Source organism: Epinephelus fuscoguttatus, linkage group LG18 (assembly GCF_011397635.1).
Source record: "Epinephelus fuscoguttatus linkage group LG18, E.fuscoguttatus.final_Chr_v1".
NCBI classification, from domain to species: Eukaryota; Metazoa; Chordata; class Actinopteri; order Perciformes; family Serranidae; genus Epinephelus; species Epinephelus fuscoguttatus.
The window spans coordinates 35,966,453-35,983,678 of NC_064769.1; the positions used below are offsets into that span (position 1 = coordinate 35,966,453).

The 17,226-nt window shown below is 42.6% G+C and overlaps 1 protein-coding gene across 3 annotated transcripts in view; it reads right to left on the reverse strand.

The window, feature by feature from the left end:
- LOC125905548 (WD repeat-containing protein 7) overlaps positions 1–17,226 on the reverse strand; it is a 141,960-nt gene that overhangs the window by 64,558 nt on the left and 60,176 nt on the right. For all 3 annotated transcript variants that reach the window (XM_049603566.1, XM_049603567.1, XM_049603565.1), the window contains 3 exons: positions 16,797–16,915; positions 16,054–16,177; positions 4,873–4,986 (listed from right to left, as the gene is read on the reverse strand). In XM_049603566.1, the coding sequence (XP_049459523.1) occupies positions 4,873–4,986; positions 16,054–16,177; positions 16,797–16,915 (357 nt within the window). The remainder of the gene's footprint in view (positions 1–4,872; positions 4,987–16,053; positions 16,178–16,796; positions 16,916–17,226) is intronic.

Here is a 17,226-nt window from a genome sequence, read left to right on the forward strand (position 1 = left end):
AGGACAAGCTGTAGTCATCCAGGAAATATCCACTGCCCCGGCAGTTGCTCTCACCATCAACAGTTTGACCTCCAGAGCCACAGAGAGCTACTTTACTGTATGAAACTTGGGAATAATTTAGAATCAATTGATGCACCCAGTAATGTTTATTTGTCTTTAGATGACAAAAATATTTTTCTGTTAATTTTCTCTTACAGAAAATACACTAAACCCTGGAATTATTCTGCTGTTACACTCGTACTCATCATGAATCAACTATAACACACAGAACTGTCTGAGTGTCACTGTGAAACACTCCGAGCATCATCAGTGTATTCATGTATTCACTGTGTGCTTTACTGACTCTGCTTTATTAGATGTGTTGGCAAAATGTTTTGCCAAATGCCGACAGAGATTTAATGAACTAAATTGAAGTGTGTGTGTGTGTGTGTGTGTGTGTGTGTGTATGGTGTGTGAGAGAAAGTGAGAGGGATGGAGGGGGGGTAAGGAGGAGGGTGCTGTGGATCCTAATGACATCCCCTGACACTGCTAGGGACATAATTACAACACACACACACACACACACACACACACACACACACACACACACACACACACGGGTTTAGGTTTGCTTGTGTGTGTGTGTGTGTGTGTGTGTGTGTGTGTGCGAGCTCTGGTCTGGGATCTTTTGCAGCTGTGGCACCAAGCAACAACTGTTGTCACTTGCACATCCTAAATTGTGTGTGTGTGTGTGTGTGTGTGTGTGTGTGTGTGTGTGAGACAGGGGAGAAAGTAGACTGAGGTGATGAGTCTATCGCCGTGGTAACAGCCTGCAGCCAAGTGATTCTGTGGCTGTCGACATCTGTCTTTTTTTCCTTTGTCTCCTCTTCATCTCCTCCTCTTTTGTTTCCTCTCCTCTCCCCCTTTCCTTCCACCTTTCCTCTTCTCCTCTCCTTCCCTATGTTATCCTTCTTGTGCATTTCCTGCCCTCTTGTCTGTTTTCCTATATTTTCCACATATCTCCTGTCCTCTCTGCCTCCTCAACACACACACTGAGTGGTGTATGCGTGTTGCACTTGATATTCAGTTTTAAGTGATTTCAAGCAGACTAAAGCGGTTTGTCCTATTTACTGGAATAGTGAGTAATGTTTCCATTGCATAAAAGCCTTAAGGCCCATTTATGCTCAACGGAGCCTTCTGTCCGTGCTCCGCATTCATTTCGTCCGTATTTCTGCACGTTTCCATAAAGCTTACGGATACGGGCCAAACGGAGCAGTACCACCGGAAACCATGGGGGCAGTGTTGCTGTCACTACCCGATACGTAGCTCTAGTGAGACACGAAGAAGAAATAACAATTCAATTTCTCTCATTGGCAGTACTTGAGAAAAGAATTCTCCGTCCTCCAGTCGTGATGTATTTAACGGCCTCACCGACCACCGCCTCCTACAACACTGCCTCTGTTTTTGTCATTTATGCAAGAGGTACATTATCAATATCTCCTCCACAGTCATCATGTTTGTTTTTGAGTTTGTTGTTGTCATAAACTTTTGACGCTGGGCTGCCTCCTGGTGGATATATTGGTTAACATCCATGCCAACGTAAAGGACGCATGGAAGTATGTGGGCAGCGACGGTAACATCGTTTGAAACAGACGTATACATTTTCGTACGTAAAGGGAGCATAAATGGGCCTTTACTGGGCGGTAATGATTGTTCCAGGTATCAGGTAAACCCTCAGGTGTTACCAAGGAAACAGAGTTATGGTTTGAGAAAAACTAGATTTTGATTGCAAAGAGCATAAAAATATGAAAGAATATTACTACAGTTTATTTCTTTGGTAAGTGACCATGGTATAAGTGCGATAATGCCCTTCAAGGTGTCCATTATCACTTTTTGATGACCTTTGCGAAGGTAAACATCCTCCTTGCACACCTCCATGTCAGCCATTAAAAACTGGTGATGGACACTGCAAAGGGCATTATCCCTTAATTATTAGCCTCAGAAATGTGGGTTAGAAGGAGCCTGAAACACCTGCTTCAGAAGGCCGTTACCAGCCCATTAAAAGGCTGTGATAGACAGCGACCTCTAGTGGTTGTAGTTATTATAAAGAAAGCAAAGGAGGAAGTCAGGTGACGTAGTACAGTAACAGAGACCACTGATAAACCAAGACGGCCCATGTAAGAGTCATTTTATGTATCTGTGTCACGTGGGTTTCGCCATTGGCACTATTAGCGGCGGTCTTTTCATTCCAAAAAAGGTAAGCGTGAACATTGGTACAGACCAAAACCAATTCTTTAGTGATAGTCACCAGAGTAAATACCAGATACAGTTATCACAAGACACATATCTTCTGAATGTTTTTACACTGAAATGGCGTTTTTCAGAGACAGATCGAGAGAAAATAAACACTTTCTGTCTCAGCATCACACTCGCAAGATCTAGCACCATAGAATCTCTTCTCTCCGTTGGTGCTAAACTGTCAATCATGAAACGGTGAATCAAACGTCAAAATAATTATTAATTAATTAATTAATTATTATTCAACTGATTTTAGAGGGAGAGAAGAGAACTGATAGGATCTTGTACTGGTTTGATATCAAAAACGTTAAGCTAACAGATAAAAACAAGCATTAATATAAGGAGCAAACGTTAAATTTGTGCTGTACATTGTGTTGTACTGTTTTGAATCTGATTTCATCCATCAACACGAGGTGGGGAGATAAGCTGTAGAGAAGACCACACCCATGGATACCAGTAGTATATGCTATTTCATACCATTGGCATAGCTTGTAATGTGTTATCTTTTGTTATAAAGTATCTTTGACAGTAAGAAACTTTGTAAAAAACACAGGACTTTCACCCAGGAGATCTCTGTTTGTGTCCCGTGTGAAACCCAAAGTCAGCACTGACTTAATTTAACTGACGGACGGAAGTCTGTCATGTTGCCTTACATTATTATATGTCATGTTACAAAACAAATATACTTATTTTAACCCCAACCATGATCTTTTTTTTAAGCCTAACCACATAGTTTTGGCGCCCAAACTTAACGAAAGTGAAAGTGAAACAAAACTGCTCCTGATGAGCAGTGGTCATTTAATGGGCTAATAACAGCGTCCTGAACCTAGACGCTGTAACTTGCCTTGATAACCCTTATCTATGAGGCTGATAACCACTTATAACACCCATTCACAGGACTTAGGCAGCTATCTGAATCCAGCATCGAATGGCGGACCCCGCCACTACCAATAAAACTACTATATATAGAGGTATTACTGAATGTAGATAGAGCTTTATTTGTCATTATTTGATGACAGTGAAATTGCAGATCCCTACAAATACACGGCACATGTAGCAATATAACCGAAGAAGAGCTTGGACCTGCTGCCACAATGCACGCAGCCATCCTGTTGGTTTCTACATCGAAAGGCTATTGCAGAAATGATGCATAACCTTTAAGGGTAGACCTTTAATAATATTACAAATTACACATGTGCAGCTGTTTCTGTTACCCAGAACACAAATACATTTCCCAAAACAGTACATCCTCATTCCTGATTTTCACAGACTCGACAGAGGAAGTAAGGATGGAGGAGAAAGACAACGAAACAAAGAGCGAGAGCAGAAAAGTTTTAAAACTCGATGAGTTTTTTCCTCCTCGGCAGAGAAGACTCAGACTCTGCTCTCTGTTTGAGGCGTCTGCTAACAGATTTAATACTGCAGAGACTGAATGAAAAAACACTGCTGTCAATAGGAGAAAAATGAGCTGTGAGAAATGATAAATTGTCAGACACATCTGCGATATTGACTGGTCTGAGAGAAGGATGGAGGGAGGAGGGAGGAGGGAGGAGAGAGGGTGAAGGGATGGTGAGACAGTGTTGGAGCCGTTTTCTGCAGGGTTTTGTTGCAGAATATAAATTTCCCTTTGGACTCAGGAGTTAATTCTGATTTATTTTTCTGTGGTTTTTGAATCTATTAGAGTAAAAGAGATGATGTTGATCAGGAAGATGTAGAGAGGCAACATTTACGGGCATGATAAGGAAACAAAAGCCTTCTTCATACAGATCTTTATACATTAATGATGCCACTATCATATTGTGATCACCGATATATAGAAATTGCTGCTTAAATAACGTTTGTGTGAGTGTAGTCACCAGAGAGGATCTACCTGTCTGTGTCTGTCACAGTTAAACTTTCAGGAAAATGTGTCAAAAGATAAATGGACTGGAAAAGCGTGTGTGTGTGTGTGTGTGTGTGTGTGTGTGTGTGTGTGTTTTCTACCTGTGCTGCAGGTGTGAGTCGTTTCCTGGGGAGAAATGCTTCTCACCTTATCATGTGTGAGTGTGTGAGTGTGTGAGAGAGGAAGCATGTGCGCACACTAAACACCAAACTGCTTTTAACACCATGCAGGTCACAGTACACTGGCATTACACATGGGCTGTGTGGCACTGATTAAAACACACACTCACACACTCACATAGACACCATGATTAACCTACGCTCAGAGTCACCAGAGCAAAACTCCTAAATTCAGAGGCACATAAATGATAAATGACCTTTTAATGTTTCTCTATGAAACCAGATGAGGCTCCACAGGTCACTGGGGAAAACACACCCTTCATTTTATACCTCAAACTCCCTCAAACACTTCACAGTGAGTCTGTCAGTAAGTTGCTTTAGACTTCTTAGGCTTTGACTCGCAACTAAACATGTGGCCCATTTCGTAGAGAATATCGGAATATTGCCATTCAGCCTGAAAATACCGAGATATGATTTTTGGACCATATCGCCCATCTCTAGTTTCAACATGCAACATGTCACACCTGCTACATCTTAACACAAAATACAGCACTTAAATTAGCCTTTTTTATACGTCATATTTCATGTCCCTACCTGCTGTGATGTCATCATCCGTGACGTCCATTTCCTCCTCAGGAACCTTTGCTTCTATTGGCTGAGCCTCGGGAGGAGGCGGAGCTGGAGGGGAGGGCTCAGTGGTCGATCCAGCTGAGGAGAAAGAGAGACATTTTAGAACATTTTAATTTATATTAAATATCAGCCTGTACTGTCACATGAGACAGAGGGAAGACCAGAGCAATGTGGGCATGTGTATGTATGTGTGTACCTCAGAGACAGAGGTGTGATGTGGAATCAAACAGCTTTTTGAATAACTTAATAAATAAACAGTGGAAACAGACCACCAGCCTGATCTGAAATACTCTGTCACATGTGTTCATGGAAAAAAACAAAGAGCAGATGTTAACACTTTACTTGAAGGTATCTACATAAGGGTGACATGACAGCAGCCATGTTTCCATCAGCCCGTTTAGATGCGCATCAAGAAGTATCGCATCGGAAAATTATGATGGAAACGCCAAAATTCGAATTAAAATCCCCTCATTCGCACAAACTAAAATACGCTCGCTGTAGCCGGGTTTTGGTTGATTCGAAAACATGTTGATTCGCAAAATGGGGGATGGAAACAGTTACGTTTGAATTAACCGTATTAAATTAAATGTAGCGCACCTCTCTCCATGGTGATATCCACACTCCGGGTCGGGAAGGCGGTAATGCATTTACAAGCTGGTTGCCAACCGCCAGAAAACGTAGAAGAAGAAGAATGCGAGACTTGTTTTGTTTCCGGTTCTGCAGAAAACTCGTGCGAGTTCGTAGTTTTCACCAAAGTCCGTACATTTAATGGAAACACACAGGATTCCTATTTCTTTTAATGCGCATTTCCCAATGATTTGAATCACTTTTGGATGGAAACATAGCTACTGTCATAACTATGACATGACACTGTTATGAACTTGTCATGAACATTATGTGCATGTCATAAACGTTTATGACTGCTGTCATTAAGTGTCATTCGGTTTTTGTCATGACAAGTTGACATTAAATTTGTTTGGGATGTCCTTATGACAACTTGACATTAACCAGGATGACATTACCAGAAGTTGTCTTTGTCATAGCGACTTGACATTAACAAAACAATGCACCAGCCAGTTTGTGTCGTATCTAATTATGATAATTATTATGTCAACTTGTCATAAACGTGTCATAAAAGAGGTGCATGTTGCTAATGTCAAGTTGTCATGACAAAGACAACTTCTGGTAATGTCACTTTGATTAATGTCAACTTGTCATAATAAGGACATCCCAAACAAATTTAATGTCAACTTGTCATATGACAAAGACAACTTCTGGTAATGTCACTTTGATTAATGTCAAGTTGTCATTATAAGGACATCCCAAACAAATTTAATGTCAACTTGTCATATGACAAAGACATCTTCTGGTAATGTCACTTTGATTAATGTCAAGTTGTCATAATCAAGACAACCCAAACAATGTCAACTTGTCATTACAAAAACTGAATGCCTTAATGACAGCAGTCATAACGTTTATGACATGTGCATAAAGTTCATGACAGGTTCATGACAGTGTTATGTCACCCTTATGTAGATACCTTAAAGTAAAGTGTTACCGAGCAGACTAACACACGTGTGCGCAGTGTGGTCGGTCCATTTCAGCACTATCGCACTATGTAGTATTTCAATGACTCCTCCCACCCACCATTGTGTACGTGTGTGTGTGTGTGTGTGTGTGTGTGTGTGTGTGTGTGTTGTTAGTAAGCTCTGTGTTGATCCTCATCATCAGGCTAACTGTCCTGGTTAAGTAGCTAATAAAGGTTTAGTGGGCCTCCTCCTTATCTGGAGAATTAATGCACGCACACGCGTGCGCACACACGCACACACGCACGCACGCACGCACGCTCACACACACACACACACACACACACACACACACACCCCCTCTATATTTAGTGTTTTCATTTAGCCTTTATCTCTCCATTGCCAATTAAGAGTGGCTTTTCATTAGCTGCTGGGTTAATGAATGATGCTGCGCTAATGAATGAAGCGACTAAAGGTAACGGAGCCCAGGCCGGGCTAATCTCTGGGAAAACAGCCTAATTAATGAATTACACACATGCACACACACACACAGCCTCATTCCCTGTGCAAGAAAAAAAAAACATTTCAGAAACAACATCATTTGGGTTGGAAAAATACCCAACACACAGGAGTTGATGAGGACGCGGTGAGTGCAGCAGGAAAACACTGTCATTACACTGTGTGTAATTACATTGATTAATCCTGGTTAACACTGTGCATCATGTTCCAATTAACCTGCTCACACACGCTGCCGACAGCTCGACGTAATGACTCTGTACGGCTTTATATCACACACACACACTGACAGAAGGCCAATACACAGCCTGGTGGTTGATTATCCATCTCCAACGTTAAAGTGATAAAAACTTAATTGAACTTAATTAAAACATAACTGATGCTTCGCTGTGATTGGACGAAAAGACGGACTGATGTTTCTGCATACAACTGAGCTCTCTCTGTTTCTCAGTTCAGTTTCAGTCACATGAGCTGAATCAAACTGAATATTTCCAGCAGGCGAGAATGCTTCTGACACAGACAATCAGTAACTGATATACAAACGGGCATTTGGGCAGTGAAGTGCTGCTTTAAGATGAGGGAAAGATCGCAGTTATATTATTAACTGCAGGTCTGTGACAGGACCAAAGTCAGGCTTCCAGCTTTAGAGTCAGGCGAGCTACACAATCACACACCCGCCACCCTGACCTCCACACCTCACAGTCCGCCTCACTACATAAAGGACACGCCACCTCCTGCAGTGACACCTGATGTAAATCATGAGGTGCAGCGCGCTCCGATATGCTGCACATGGCTGATGGATTACTTTGCACAGAGGAAATGATGTCACTGTAAGAACTTTCTACAGTTACGAAACTGTGTCTCGAATAAACTGCTGAGTAGATTTGGCTAATTCTGCTCTGCGTATGTTGTCTTATCTTTTACATACACACACACACCCTATAACTCAGCTGTCCCGGCCGAGGGAATGAGAAAGGGAGAGATGCAGGAGCTGAGGGAGGTGGAGGAGGGGTGGATGACAAGGGGGGGGAGGAGAAGGAGGCGTTCTGCCCTGCTCCAAGGTCAAGCTTGTCATGTCAGCCATGACACATAGCTCCCAGCATGCCTTGTTAACCTCCAGGATCCCGTCCTCCTCTCCTCTGTCTGTTGCTCTCTTTCCTCCTCTGTTAAAAACCTGCACTTCCTGTTCTTTAAATCACAGAGGCCTGTCATCTTTCTCAGCTCCTATTTCGTTTTTATTCTGACCAATTGTTTGTTTTTTGCAAGGTTCATTTTATAAACTATTAAAAACATCTGGAACAGTGGAACATTTTGAATCGAGGTTGGAGGGAAAAAAACGACACAGCGCTATATCACAATATTTAGCCTGGAAATACTGTTTTAACACGTAGACACCAAGTATGATTTTTTTAATCATATAAATTGTTAATACTGCAAATACAAACTAAACTATTGACAGCTTAATAGAATAATAAAAGCAGATACACTTTCAGTCCACTATTTTGCTCCAATTAAAATGACTGAAATAAGATGCTTAGCCATGCTGGCGTATACGCATCATTTGCAACATTTGCTCTAGGTCTATTTTTATGTTCATATTAGTACGTCAAATTTGCTCGTCCTGACCTGAAGAGAAAATGCTCTGTTAACAAGTACAGTCCTCATGTCTTAAGACATTTAACATTGGGTGCAACCACATCACCAGTTTCGGAGAGGAAGCTGATGAATTCAGTATCATTTTCACACAAGTGTCCACTAGATAGTAGGGATGGGAAGATGTTTTTTGTTTCTTTTGGCAATATCGTATCATCACACAGCGCCAACTATCAGTATTTTTATCATACAAATCACTAATATTACAAATACAAATCAAACTTTAGGTAGCCTACTACAATAATATAATCAATTTCTATTTTTACATTTCGCTGCAAGTAAAGTGACTGAAGTGAGATGAACAGACTGAAACCTTTATCTTATCAGATCAAACAGATGTTGACAAAAGTTTTACTTCAGAGACATTATTTTTAGCTTTACAAAAAGCTAATTAATTGCAATATATATTGTTGCAATACTCAGCATATCACAAAATGTATAAAATCAAGTGTCCCCGCACATTTTCATGGACAAATTTTCAAAACTTTTCCATGACTTTTCAAGGACCCATAACAATTTTTCCTTGCCCAACTTCAAACACTATCAAAAAATAATTTCAGCTCACTGGCATCAGGAGGGGAGAGAGTGAACAGGCTGAGAAAATGAAGAAACGTACGTGATGGTGAAGAAAACTCCACACAATGGCGCGTCCCACAGTTACGTACCTCGACAGCTACAGAAAATACATTTGTCGTGATGTTACATTACGCGGAAGGCTAACTGCGAAAGATTGCTGTAACATTTTCATTACACACAACAAAATTCCGCGATTTCCCCAAAGCGTTTAATGACTTGTAATAATTCCATGACTTGAATTATCTTTGGAAACATTTCACCATTTACACACATAATTCACTTACGTATTATATCTATTCTTCATTTTTCTATGTGTTTAAAAACAGCAGGACGACCTCCAGTCTGTTCAGTGTCTGCTATATTTATCATGTTTCTAATTATTTTCAATTTTCATTGCTTATTTCTTATATGTCTTGTTTGTATTTTATTGTTTTATACATCTAAAAAAAACTACATGATGCAGAAGACTGTGCAGATACATATATTGGTGAATATAAGGCCATTCAGCTTCACCTCCATCCACCCAGCAAGAAGAAAGGAAGGATAAAAGAAAGACAGAAAGGAGGGGGGGTAAAGAAAAGATGAAAAGGGAAGAAACAAAAACTGGAAAGTAGTAATGAGGATGAAGAGAAGAAGAAGGAGCAGGAGAGGTGATAAGAGGAGGTGAGGAAAAAGAGCAAAGGGGAGAGAAGTGGAAGAGAGGGAGGGGCAGAGAGGTGATGAAGAAACAGATGCAGAGAAAAAGGTGAAGAGGAGGAGACGAGAGGAGGAGGCGGATCTCTAACAACAGCAGGTTCATGAGTTAAAAAGACACACACACACGCACATGACGGGGCGTTTGAGGCAGCTCGTAAACTAAAGACAGGAGGAAATGGTGACTGCTGTTCAGTGATCAAAGACACAGCTTCACACACACAGTTTGACCCTGAAAACTGTGTGTGTTCATGCGTGTGTGAAGGCTGAACAATGCTGGGGACTTTGTTTAATCAAGTGTGTGTGAATATGAGAGTGTAAAGTGTGTGTAGAGAGTCTTTCTCCCGCCCCCACTGCTCCCAGTCTCCCCCCTGCAGCTCTGAAGTCTTCCACCCCAGAGATTAAAGCTCAACACTCGTGTTTTATCATTTGTTAGCATTTAGGTGCAGCGTGTCGAGCTAGCGCAGGCTGCCAGATGTGATCGCGGCTCCAGCTGTTGGCCATTGTATAATCCATGGTCCATCAATAAAGTCATAGACAGCTATTTTGATTATTAAATAATTGTTTTAATCATTGTATTCAAAGCAAAAATTTAAATATTTGATGGTTCCAGGTTGTCAGATGTGAGGATTTTGTGCAACATATTTGAGTTTTGGACTTTTGGTCAGACACATTTAAAGACACCACCTTAAGTCCTGCATGGGTCCATGTTTGAAAACCTGCAACCACCCATACCCAAAATTGGCTGCCAAAAAAAAGCTGGGTGTTAGTTTTTTTTTTTTGTTTTAGAGGTGTTGGTAGGTGCATCTTAAAACTTTGGACAGAGCCAGGCGAGCTGTTTCCATGCGCTTTCAGTCTCTATGCTGAGCTAGGCTAACCATCAGGCCTGTCACAGTAACTTATTTATTTATTTAACCGTTATTTAACCAGAAAAAAATGAGACATCACTTTTGGGTTTCATTTGCCCGACTGGACAGCTGCGTGAGGTATTAAGTGCAACACACACCGCCGCCGACGCGGCGCTGTGGCCGTCAAGTGCCGCCCCCCAACACACACTGGCAGCAGCGCGCAGCGGCACCGTCGACGTGTATTTCCCACCCCAGCCCGCTAGGTGGCTGTACCTACACCTACCTAGTCGCCAACTGCTAGTAATGGAAGAAGAAGAGGAAAAACTTTGAGGCAACAACAACTTGGATTTCACGGGTGAGTTTCTTATCAAAGTCGTCTTATTAAAATTTTGAAACAACCGGAGTTGATACTACGGTGGCCGAGACGTACTTCAAAGGCTTTTCTTGCAGCGCCGCCATGAGTGCCGGCCGCGCTGGAAATAGAGCAGTGGGCTGAAGCAGAGCGGCGAGGCGCATTGGCAGGCGCCGGTGTGGGTTTTTTCATAGAATATAATGGAGGCGGGCGTTTTGACGCGCGGCGTACGGCGGCGATGTGTGTTGCACTTTACACTTCCCCAAAAACAGAATTTACTTCATCCAGGCAAGTGTTAACATCGAGCAGAGTCTTTGAGTGCTGCTGGACATGATATTCACGATGATTCCAATACTGGAAATTCACCACAAACAACTTCTTTGAGTGTTTGTTTTTACCGCAATCTGTGGCCAGTTTTTCTCTCTGTCTCTGAGTGCAGGTTAACAACTGCAGCTCGCCCTGTTTCCTTTGTGTTAAAGCCTTTTAAACGCTTCCAGGAGAACTGAAAGGTCACAGCCACTGTGTGTGTGTGTGTGTGTGTGTGTGTGTGTGTGTGTGTGTGTGTATGTGTTTCTGTGTGTGTGGGTGTGTGTGTTGTCTGGTCAGCCCCACGCTGCGACACTGAGAGTCTGTCAGTGACTTGGTGACATTTCCTCGCACTAAAAGCTAATGGATAAATACAGGTGTCTTCCTTCAAACACCGACCACTCTGCTGCTGGAGAGGATGAGCTAAGAGACAGACAGACAGACACACACACACACACACACACACACACACAAACACTGCTTAAGAGGTCTACAGAGTGCCCATTTGATGGCAGTGTCAACAATGTGAAAAAGGTCCAATCACTCCACTCATGTTACACTGATCATCTTACATGTAGGCCAACAGACTCAGTGTGTGATGGATGTACAGTACAATGTCAGTATATGATGGTGATGATGGTAATAATGTCTTTATTTAACACTTACAGGTGTCAGTTTTCTAATCTGAAACACGTTTTACCGTCATCTCATCTCTGCTAATATTTTCATTTGTCTCCATCTTCCTCCAGCCGTCTGATGCTGGTTTCTGCCCTACTGTTCTGTTCCTGAGATATGATGCTGAATGACCAGAGAATTGTTTTATGCAGAACATTATGATGTCACAGTGAAGCTGACCTTTGGCCTTTTGGATATAAAATGTCACCACTTTATTATTTTATCCTGTTTAGACATCTGTGCGAAGTTTTGTCTTATTAAGTGTATGAATTCTCAAGTTATGGCCAAAAATATGTTTCATCCAAGTGGATGTTTGTGCCAAATTTGAAGAAATACCCTCAAGGTGTTCTTAAGATATTGCATTCACAAGAATGAGACGGATGCAAGGTCACAGTGACCTTGAAGTTTAAACACCAAAATTTAATCACATCATCAAGTCCAAGTGGACGTTTGTGCCAAATTTTAAGAAATCCCCTCAAGCCCTTGCTGAGATATCACCTGTATGAGACTGAGGATGCAAGGCCACAGCAAGCAAACACATTAGCCCCTTTTACACTGCCAGATTTTCCGCGAATGTTGGGCCGTTTTGCCGGCAAGCTGCGAGCGTTTAGACACACAGAGCCGGATTAGTGAGTTGATCGAAGGTGCCCAATTTTCCACCTTGTAGGGTAGACATATTGGCGGAACCATTTTAGTTTAAACAGACCGAGGCGGCCTTCTGCAACAGGAGGGGCTGTTGATGACTTGTGGGAGGAGCTGTTGATGATGCTGCACGTGCGAGCCACTGGCGGTGGATAAACAGGAAACAGCTGATAGCAGGAATTAGCGAGCAGCTAGTAGCAAGAGGGAAACACAAACCTGACAGACACTGTAAAGATGAGCAACTGGGGAGACAAGGAATTGAGCGCCCTCCTTGTCCTCGCAAACGAAGAGGCCATTAACCGTCAGATGACGGGTACGGTGAAGAACAGGCCGACTTAAGAGAGAATCGCCGAAGGACTGACCAGCCGCGGCTTCCCTCCCACATCACTGTTTACGTCACACACTGAGCTACACGTTTTGTTACTTGCTCACGCCCCCCATTGCCCCGAAAAAGGCACATTCTGTATAAACAAAAGTAGGTAGGCGGCATTTTGCTGCACTCCCCGATTTTGTTTTTATACTGCCAATGCTGAAAAAAGACTGATTGGGCTTTCCTGCAAATTTGTACAATTCCTATCTAAAAAGAGCTGCTGTCTGAGGTCACTTTGACTTGACCAGCAGACTTTACCACAAGCTTACTGGCTGTTGAAACAGGTGACGTGCTTCACGTTCTGAAACCATCCACTGGCAATTTGACCAGCGGAGTTGTGGGTGACACCATCAGCCAGCTTGAGTCATGCTCAGGCGGTCGGTTAACACCACTGTAAGGTTCTAAAACGGTTTCATCTTGTCGCGAATCTTTGGTCTGAACTGCGTTCAAGATTTGATTAAGGTCGTACTCTGACCATGTGTTTCCATTCAGACTATGTCCGTGCTCATTTGAAAACACCCTTTTCTCTCAGCCTGCCATGAACCAAAGAAACACTAGAGATAGATAATTCTAAAAAGCGGCCGGGAACACAGATTTGTGTTTGATCTGAGCATGCTTCACCTTCACATAGGAGATGCAAAAGACTGACGGTGGTTCATTACTTACAGCGACATCTTTGTATTTCACCAGTACAGTTCAGGTGCTGTAGCGACTTTAACCTACATATCGGCGCTGTATCTGAGCAGTGTCGAGCTACTGCTGAGGCAAATGGAACATTTACTGCTGCTGTTGCACATTAAAATTGAACCAGGTCCGACACACCCTGTTTAACAGGAGGGAAGAAGGTTGGACTCTGATTCACAACGTGTGGAAAAATTACACACTTGGTGTTTAACAACGGGCAGACCCGAGACCAGCTTCAGATCCAAAGGCCTCCTCCAGAGGATTCAACACATTCCCCGACTTTCCCCGTGATATTTCAGGACCAGCAGGAGTCATCTTACTCCCTGTTCCAGTCCTGCTGTGCAGCACACAGATCAAATTCAATGACCCTTTAACCTCGCTCTATCTCTGCCCCCCTCCACCCCTCTATCCTCCCTCGTCCCCTGAGGTCACCGGCCCATCACTCCCCCTCCTCCGCCTCCCCCGCCTGCGGTACTGCTGTGGTAACACAACACTGACCGGCGCCCGTTTCCATGGCAACTGTTCCCCTGAGAAACCCCCAGCATCCTCAGCAACCACAGGGCGACTCCCCAACACACACACACACACACACACACACACACAGCATTTTAGTAGGCTGTTTCTAGTAAAAGAAGGTGGAGATTCACCTTTCTTCCCATCAGCAGGTGTAACTATAGACACAGAGAGAGGCATGGGAATATACAGAGGACAGACGGAGAGAGAAAAAAGACAAATGGATACCGAGAGAGGGGGATAAAGAGGAAGATATCTATTTGTAAAAGTAGGTCTTGTGTTGCGCTCATCGACAGCTGTTTCTCACAGTTAAAGAAACAACTGACCACTCACACTGACCAATCTCTATTTTTAATGCCTGAATCGATAAAATATTAAAATGCAGAGGTGTTGCCGGTTTTATTATGGTAATCTATGACTAACATGACGTCATATCTGTTTTAAAAAACAAAGCCAAAGCAAGTAAGTAGACAGTGGGGCACGACCCAAATATAGACCTTCAGCTGCTTGAATAGCAAGTCAAATTCAGACAGCCCAGCACAAACTCCCTGCCAGATCATCAAACTTTCTGTTGCTGCCATTACACAGCCTGGCCGAATTCGAGTTGGTGCTACTAAAGGTTCATCTCTGTTAGGGCCGGGAGATATAACGACTATGTATGATATATCGATATATTTTCAAGCAAGACAGAAATTTAGACAACACTGTTTATATTGATATAGGGTCAAGTTGCGTGACATGACATACCAATGTGCATCTCGCCTCTCTAACACTCTCTGCACAGCTCCACCCCACTCACTCACTCACTCACTCACAAGTTCTCCAACAACACAGCCGTAGCCTAACCAGAAATGTAACTACACGTCACAGCGACACAGACCTCCTGTCTGTTTCTGTAAGCTGAAACCATTTCCCTCAGTGGAAACAAAGCTTTTATTTACTTTAATGTCACAGATAAGAAACAATAAATTGTGAAGACAATAAAGCCTCCACAAAGATAGCATTTAAGTCTTGTGCATGATTTATCCTGGCTTCATATGAGCAGAGGAAATAGGTAGGTAGGTAGGTAATAGATAGGTGCTCGCCTTAGCCTTCCTGGCATGAGGGTGCACGAGTGAAAAATGATGTCAACACGTATTTAGATTAGAGCAAAACAAAACAAAATAACCCCCGCTCCCAAAATCAGCTAACAAGAACATGATGTTAGACTAAATGACCAAAGTGAATCCAAATGTACATTCAGTCTGGTTATCAGATTTAGGCGTGTACTTAGGCTCAGCTGTGTTTTTAGCTGATTGCTAACACTAGCATGCTAAAATGGCCCTTGTCGACACCTGCAGTTAGCATATTATCAACTATTGGATGCTACGTGAAAGAACATTAAAGAGTACTCATCTGAATTAGAATTGTCAGACTCACGATGGACAGTTATCCATTTTATACCACGCTTTGTCATTGCCACAATCCAACTCAGGTTCACTCAGAGATTCGGGCGCGTTATGCTAATGTAAAATTGATCTTCCAGCTTGCAGCAAAGATGAAGAGCAGGCGAGCTACAGAGGTCTGGTAAGATCTCTTCTTTCTAACGCCACACCTTCAGATTATATTATTTTAAAGCTTGTAGTCTTCAGCCCCAACTGATGCTAACTTTATTGCTATGCTTAAATTTAGCCTGGTTCAGACTACGTGAAAACAAACTGAGCTGTAAACAAAGGAAGTTGAACACCAAGAACCAACAGAAACAAACACAGATTTCTGTCTTTCATGAATGAAGCAGTGTGAGGCACTTACGGGAGCTGACAGTGTCCACATACTGAGGCAGATAGGGAGCCCACATGTCGATGGTGTCCTTACGTCCAGATTGGCCGATCCTTCTCAACTCAGCCAGCAGGAGAGCTTGTGCTGCTTCTCGCACCTTAAAACCACAAAGACGGTAATGTCATGACTATTTTTTTTTATAATCAAGGTCTCACTTGCAAAAGAGGTTTCAATCTCAATGTGACTTCCTGGTCAAATAACTGCTATGATTTATTTTTTGCTCTTCTATAGAGTCTTCAGATGAGCAGTCAGGCGGACGACATGTTTTTTTATCGTCCATCAGTAAACGAGCAGACACGGTTCATTCATTGGATGGTTGATACATACTTGCCAACCTTAAGACCTCAATTTTAAAACCAAATCAGGGGATCTTTAAAATTTAAGTTTCCTGCATTCCGGTGACTTAAAGAAAATGAAAAAGAGAAATTAATGAGTTCTGCAGCAGCATTTTTTATGTTAAATACTTGAACTTCTAGTAGCTGTAGGTTTTCTACTTCTACCTTTTTCTGTTTTCTCTGGTTCTGTAGCAACAATTTCAAAAGTGTTTGCATCTTTCTACTGCAGAGACATCCTTGACTTATTATAAGGTCATCTTTACAGCAATGAAACACCCCTTTAAGTATATAAATTGAGAATATAAACGTAATTTTCGGAGACAAGGTTGGCCTGTGAGGCTTTGCTTGGAGCTGTGCATGCAATGTGTGTGTGTGTGTTACCTCGAGACAGCGGTCCTGCCACCTCCTCGCCAACATCTCCAGCAGAGGAGGTCTGAACTTGTCCAGGCCGAGGAGGTCAGGGAGCATCACACAGTGCATGGCTGCCAGCTGGCTCCAACCTGCACACACACACAAACACACACACACACACACACGTATACACACAGTCAGTGTGGGCCAGTGGACAATTCTTTATTCCAAAGTCTCTCATGTGCTCACACACACGCGTCTCACTGCTGTCACATAAAAACACTTCAGGACAGAACAATCAACACGAGATGATTGTAGAGCCGTAACAATACTGGTTTCTGAGTTTGTGTACAAGCTGAAATTTGGTTCCTTTGGTGGTGCTAGAGGAAAAGTCAAGGGTCACCAAAATAATTAGGGTTTATCCCCTGGAGACAAAAATATCCTCTGCCAGTTTCTTCCA